This window comes from Lynx rufus, unplaced genomic scaffold (genome assembly GCF_022079265.1).
Source record: "Lynx rufus isolate CCGP_SWC_20201006 ecotype Redwood Valley unplaced genomic scaffold, mLynRuf1.p SCAF_6, whole genome shotgun sequence".
Taxonomy (NCBI): Eukaryota; Metazoa; Chordata; class Mammalia; order Carnivora; family Felidae; genus Lynx; species Lynx rufus.
This window is the reverse complement of record NW_025814878.1, coordinates 110,573,841-110,580,593: the sequence shown is the minus strand read 5'-3', so window position 1 is coordinate 110,580,593 and position 6,753 is coordinate 110,573,841. Positions and strand designations below refer to the sequence as shown.

The 6,753-nt window shown below is 54.4% G+C and overlaps 1 protein-coding gene across 1 annotated transcript; it reads left to right on the top strand.

The window, feature by feature from the left end:
• Positions 1 to 312: 312 nt before the first annotated feature.
• On the top strand, positions 313 to 5,693 carry PIM1 (Pim-1 proto-oncogene, serine/threonine kinase). The gene is made up of 6 exons (XM_047101925.1): positions 313 to 767; positions 891 to 997; positions 1,105 to 1,155; positions 1,249 to 1,615; positions 3,182 to 3,358; positions 4,156 to 5,693. The coding sequence occupies exons 1-6, from the start codon at positions 686 to 688 to the stop codon at positions 4,311 to 4,313; spliced, it is 942 nt and encodes a 313-aa protein (XP_046957881.1). The 5' UTR covers positions 313 to 685; the 3' UTR covers positions 4,314 to 5,693.
• Positions 5,694 to 6,753: the final 1,060 nt, after the last annotated feature.

Here is a 6,753-nt window from a genome sequence, read left to right as displayed (position 1 = left end):
GGGCGGGGCGTGGGCGGGGCGCGCCGCGTTATGCAGATCAGTCAGCTTCTGGTTGGCTGGAGACGCGCCGGCGGGGGCGGGGCCGGGGCGCGGCGAAGGAGCGCGCGGGGCGGGGGCCGAGGGGAGTCGCCCTGTCCCGCCGCTTCCCCACCCCCTCTCCTCCCTCAGCCGGCCCGGCAGCCCGGCTCCCCGCCTAGGCCTCCCGGAGAGGCCCCGCCCCATCCCCGCCCGCCCGCGACCCCCCCCGCCACCGCCGGCGCGCTCCGCCCCTTTACTCCTGGCGGCTGGGCGAGCCGGGCGTCTGCTGCAGCGGCCGCGGTGGCGGAGGAGGCCCGACAGGACTTGGCGGCGGCGGCGGCGGCGGCGGTGGCGGGACCGGCAGCAGCAGCAGCAGCTACAAGCTCCCAGTGCCGCGGCGCTGCCGCACGAGCCCCACGAGCCGCCCACCCCGCCGCCCTCGGCGCTGACCGACCCCGCCGGCGTGTCCGCCAGCCGCCAGCCCCGGCAGCGCCCCCAGTCGTCCTCCGACTCGCCCTCGGCCTTCCGCGCCAGCCGCAGCCGCAGCCGCAACGCCAGCCGCAGCCTCAGCTCCAGCCATCGGCACAGCCACCGGCATAACCCCAGCCCCAGCTCCTGCTGCAGCTCCTCCAGACACAGTCCCTACGCCGACACCCTGGAGGTTGGGATGCTCTTGTCCAAAATCAACTCGCTTGCCCACCTGCGCACCGCGCCCTGCAACGACCTGCACGCCACCAAGCTGGCGCCCGGTGAGCGTCCACCCCCCACCCCCCATCCCGGGATGGGGAGGCGGCTAGACCCCTAGGGTTGGGAGCTGGAGGGGGGGCCCTCACGGGCCGGCACTGAGTCCCCTTTGCCTCCCCCTTTCCTAGGCAAGGAGAAGGAGCCCCTGGAGTCGCAGTACCAGGTGGGCCCGCTACTGGGCAGCGGCGGCTTCGGCTCGGTCTACTCAGGCATCCGGGTCGCCGACAACTTGCCGGTGAGTGGGCGCCCCGCCGTGGGGAGGGCGCGCCGGGCGGGAGACTCTCGGGTGTGCTTTGGCCCCGGCGAGAGGACCTAATGGAGCCTCTTTGGGGGGGTTTCCAGGTGGCCATCAAGCACGTGGAGAAGGACCGGATTTCCGATTGGGGAGAGCTGGTGAGTGCCTTGGAGTGAGCGACCCTGAAGGATGGGGTGGGGTGAGGGGTCCCCTCCGACTCCCGCCCTAACGTAGCCCCCTCGCCCCTGCAGCCCAATGGCACCCGAGTGCCCATGGAAGTGGTCCTGCTGAAGAAGGTGAGCTCGGGCTTCTCCGGCGTCATTCGGCTCCTGGACTGGTTTGAGAGGCCCGACAGTTTCGTGTTGATCCTGGAGAGGCCCGAGCCGGTGCAAGACCTCTTCGACTTTATCACGGAAAGGGGGGCTCTGCAGGAGGAGCTGGCCCGCAGCTTCTTCTGGCAGGTGCTGGAGGCTGTGCGGCACTGCCACAACTGCGGGGTGCTCCACCGCGACATCAAGGACGAGAACATCCTCATCGACCTCAATCGCGGCGAGCTCAAGCTCATCGACTTCGGGTCGGGGGCGCTGCTCAAGGACACCGTCTACACGGACTTCGATGGTGAGCCAGGCCTGGGAGGGAGCTGCCGGGGAGGGAGCTGCCCAGGTGACTTGGCCTTGCCTGGAGGCCTCGGCCGGCTTCCCTCTTCGGCCCTTTGTAAAGGTCATCGGGCCGTCTGGCTCGATGCTCGCAGGGGTGGGGCGAAGAAGAGCTTCCCAGCGTAGTAAAGCCGGAGATTTCCAGCCAGCTGAACCTGTCATGTTTCTGGCATGATTTTATTTTTTAAGTGGAATTCAGTGGGTTCCAAGCTTTTCCGATGAATAAGAGGTTGTGGGCAACCGGCCGTAGCCCAGATTTCTGAAGTCTGACCCAGTTTCCCCGCCAGTAAAGGGATGGGGTGGGGGGGGGGAGGGAGGAGAGAGCGGGAGAGATGAAAATTGACGCCGGCTTTGTAATTTTTGTTTTGTTTTATAAAGGAGTTTTCTGTGATGTAGTTTTTAGAGCTGCAGTTTCTCTCCCCTTTGATCTAGGGACGGATAAAGGGATAGAAACAGTAGTTTCACTAAATAACTCATTTTATTGTGCTTCCTCCTTATTTATTTATTTATTTTTTGGCATTGTGGGGTGAGGGAGTCGGGAATGAATGTTGTGAAATAAGATCTCTTGCTGGTTTGAAAATTAGTTGGGTGTCTCCGCAGAGAGGATGAAAACCTACCCTAGGGAGGGGCTTGGAGCGGGTTCTTTCAGAAAAGATGGAATAGAGAGCCCGAGATCAAAGCAAAGGAGGGTGGGTCATCATCTGAGCGGCTTAACCTAACCAACTACAGCCTTTCAAAACTTGTGACTGGGGCTTGTGGTTTGTGTTTATTTGCCCTTGGAGGACGCTGGGTTGGGCAGCATTTTTTTGTATTTAACAGTTAATGGCTGGCCGGGTCCTCCCTTGTTTTTTCCTCCGAGTCTTTGCTGCCCCCTGGTGAGCACAAGCGGGATGGCCCCCACCTTTTTTTTTTTTTTTTTTTACAACCCAAAGTTTGTAAACAGGAATCACGTGGTCTGAAACCGGCTCTGCAGCGCTGTCTACCTTTGCAGCGGGGGGAGGGAAGACAGGGTGTGGATGTCTGTCTCGGCGCTCAGAGCGGGGGGAGGAAGGTCTCTCAAAGGGCACCCTGTCTTTTAGGATGTAGTATGTTGTATAAGGGCCCTGGACTGGATGGCAGCTGAGAAGAGAATCACCCAGGCTCCCGGGACACCTTCATGCAGTTTCAGGATATTCTGGGATACCTCCCTGGGTTGTGCAGACTTTCATCCCTTCGTCCCATTGTGGGTGGTCCTAGCGCATGCGGGCCTCAGGCTTTGGGTTTGTGGCCAGCGCTGTTTGTCTGTAGGAGCAGTTTGTAAAGAATTTTGATGTATGGTCTGGGCTGGTAGAGAGGTGGGTAAGGCCTTGTGTTGGAAAGATGCCACTCATCCACTTCTTTTAGCCTAGGGGGGAGATAGAGTTAGCCCAGCTCCTGTCCCGGGAGAAGTGGAGTGGTGCTGTTATTTTGTAAGAGTCATTCGCTATATGCGTTGCTTTGTTTCTTTTTGCTAAAAGTGTGTTTTCCTTTCTATTCCCCCGGCTCGCAGGGACCCGAGTGTATAGTCCCCCAGAGTGGATCCGCTACCATCGCTACCATGGCAGGTCGGCCGCCGTCTGGTCTCTGGGGATCCTGCTGTATGATATGGTCTGTGGAGATATTCCTTTTGAGCATGATGAAGAGATCATCAGGGGCCAAGTTTTCTTCAGGCAGAGGGTCTCTTCAGGTAACTTTTGGGAAGCCCCTTGTTGAAGAGAAGCAGGAAGCACGAGGCGGCTAGGCCTCAGGGGACAGTCTTTGAATTCTGGAGAGCTTCCCCTCTCCAGGGGATGCCGCGACCCTTGGCTTAGCAGAGTCCTAGGCCAGTGATTCCGGAGAGCTAGCGCTCAGGAATTGAATGCTTTGTGTTGAGCATTCCCTGGGAGGCCATAGGAAGACCATGTGTGAGAATATTGTGAAGAAAAGACCACCTAGTTTGGCCGAAAGCTGTTTTTTTTTTTTTTTTTTTGTTATTTTGTTTTTTGTTTTTGTGCCAGCAGTCCTGATCCCTCAACTCCCGGCTATTTTGCCACAGAGTGAAAAGTTGAGGGTTCTTTGAGCCTTCTCTCTCCCCTGAAGGCAGACTCTCTAAATATTGTGGTTCCAGTGACCTCATTGTGGGTGGTGTTCATATTTGTAAGTTGTAGGTGAATTGAATCACCTCATCATGCTCACTGATGTCTCATCAAAATCCCTTGTCATCATTCTTCCTATTTCTAGTGAGTGGGTGTCGTGGGAAAGGCCCCAGCTATTGAAGTTTGAAAACCACAGGTTTAAGAGGGGAGCTGTTTTTTAGCTGAAAGCAAGTTGGAAGATCCAGCTCTTATGGTTAATACCTTCCCATTGAAAACTAGTTCTAGGAGGTTCATGGTCTCTGTTGGACCCCGGACTGTCGTGGGCCCCTGGGAAGCAAATGAGCAAGACCTTTGCATCGCAGAAACAGGTTGAGTCATTTGTAACCTCTGTCTGTCTTGCTTTCTGCAGAGTGTCAGCATCTCATTAGATGGTGCTTGGCCCTGAGACCGTCAGATCGGCCATCCTTCGAAGAAATCCAGAACCATCCCTGGATGCAAGATGTCCTCCTGCCCCAGGAAACAGCCGAGATCCATCTGCACAGCCTGTCACCAGGGCCCAGCAAATAGCAGCTTTTCTGGCAGGTCTTCCCCTCCCCCTCAGATGCTCGAGGGAGGGGAAGCTTCTGTTTCCAGCTTCCCAGAGTACCAGTGACACTTCTCGCCAAGCAGGACAGTGCTTGATAACAGGAACAACATTTACAACTCATTCCAGACCCCAGGCCCCTGGAGGTTGCCTCCCAACAGCGGGGGAAGAGACTCCTCTCCAGGCGTCCTAGGCCTCAACTCCTCCCGTAGATGCTCTCTCCTATTCAAAGAGGTCCGGCTTGGCTGGACTCTGCAAAATCCTGGGGGGGTGGGGGTGGGGGAGGGGGGAGGGTCAGAACCCTGCCATGGAACTGTTCCCTTCATCACGAGTTCTGCTGAATGCCGCGATGGGTCGGGTAGGGGGGAAACGGGTTGGGGTAGGATAGGACTAGCAACATTTGAAGTCCCTGTCACCTCTTCCGACTCTTCTGAGTGCCTTCTGTGGGGACTCCGGCTGTGCTGGGAGAAATACTTGAACTTGCCTCTTTTACCTGCTGCTTCTCCAAAAATCTGCCTGGGTTTGGTTCCCTATTTTTCTCTCCTGTCCCCCTCCCCCCATCCTTCCTATGAAAGGTGCCATGGAAGAGGCTACAGGGCCAAACGCTGAGCCACCTGCCCTTTTTCTGCCTCCTTTAGTAAAACTCCGAGTGAACTGGTCTTCCTTTTTGGTTTTTACTTAACTGTTTCAAAGCCAAGACCTCACACACACAAAAATGCACAAACAATGCAAATCAACAGAAAAACTGTAAATGTGTGTACAGTCGGCATGGGTAGTGTACAAAAGGATTGTAGTTGATTGAATTTTTTTTTTTAATTTTGCCTTTAAGTTATTTTACCTGTTTTTGTTTTCTTTTCTTTCTTTCTTTCTTTTTTTTTTTTTTTTTTGGAAAAGATGCGCATTCTAACCTGGAGGTCAACGTTATGTATTTATTTATTTATTTATTTGGTTCCCTTCCCTGCTCCAAGCTTCCACGGCTGCTGCCATAGTTTCTTTCCTCCTTTCCTCCTCTGACTTGGGGACCTTTAGGGGAGGGCTCGCTCTGTTCGTAGGGTGACGGGACTCAGGCGGGACAGCTGCTGCGGCTCCCTGACTGCTGCGGGGCCCCCTCACCTACTCGCCCAAGTGGGTATGGGTTCCGTGGGGGAGGGGAAGGGGCATTGCTGACTGGTGTACATAGGATAGATATATGAAAAGCAGTTCTGGATGGTGTGCCTTCCGGATCCTCTCTGGGGCTGTGTTTTGAGCAGTATGTAGCCTGCTGGTTTTATCTGAGTGAAATACTGTACAGGGGAATAAAAGAGATCTTATTATTTTTTTTTTTTTTATACTTGGCGTTTTTTGAATAAAAACCTTTGTCTTAACTTGTGGCTTTTAAAGTGTTGTCCGTGCTGAGGGGAGGCTCATTTCTTGAATTCCTGGCGGGTGCCTCAATCTCCTGGGAGGAAAGAGAGCGTTAAGACGAAATTGGGTTTCCTTCAACAGGACACGTGGGCTAGTAGCCTTTCTGAAATAAATATGCGGCCAAAGGCTTGGTGGGGGGCAGCCTTCGGTGGGCAAATTCGGCCTGAGGGGTCCGACCTCTATTTCTGATGCAAATTCTAGAGCCCTCAACACACTATAGGGCCTAGTCGGTTGGTGTCAGTCACATTTCCTGGGATAGCTCCTCCTGACTAGTGGCGGTGGAATTACAGAACGTTTTCATCGCTGCAGAAAGTTCTATTGGACAGGGCTGACCTAGAGAGAGCAAACCGCTCTATTGCTAAACTGACAGTGGAAGCTTCTTTTTCAGCCGTCGTTCCCACCAGCCAAACATTCTGAGCACGCATACCTGACGTGTTCAGCTTCCTGAAAACCTACATACCTGTATTGCTCTCAGTTCCCGATTCAAGGTCCCTTCACCTTTCGTGTGGGCTTGAGTCATTAATAGCAGGTGGGTGGAAATGTTTTTGACTTAAGCAGACTGGGTTTTCCCCTCCGATGTGCTTTACACAGAGCTTATAATGGGAGTAGATGGAAAGTTAGCTCTGCCATTTTCCTGCTTGTTCTGGGATTAGTGTTTTTAGTCTATGATTTCTTTGCAGGAATCTGCTCAAGCCCCTCGCTCTTTTTGTGAGTTTCTTTTCTCTTTTTCTTTTGTTTTTCAAGTAAACTCTACCCCCAGCGGAGGGCTCGAACTCACAAGACCTCGAGTCGCAGGCTCTACCAATGAGCCAGCCAGGAGCCCCTGTCAGAGTTTAGTGTGAACTGGATGGTAGAACCTATGAATCCACTTAGTGCACGTGGCCTGAATACACCCTGATAGGCAGCAAGCACGTGTTGGAGCGTGTGCTGCTGTTAATTTGCATATTAAGTATTAGTAAATGTTGGTTTCTTTTTCTGGATAAGCATCAGCAAGCGCCTCTAATATTCTTTCCCCCTGGG

Coding starts and splice junctions, on each gene's coding strand:
- PIM1 (XM_047101925.1), top strand. CDS start 686: ATGCTCTTGTCCAAAATCAACTCGCTTGCCCACCTGCGCACCGCGCCC. Junction 998..1,104: donor GGGTCGCCGACAACTTGCCG/GTGAGTGGGCGC, acceptor GGGGGTTTCCAG/GTGGCCATCAAGCACGTGGA. Junction 3,359..4,155: donor CAGGCAGAGGGTCTCTTCAG/GTAACTTTTGGG, acceptor TGCTTTCTGCAG/AGTGTCAGCATCTCATTAGA.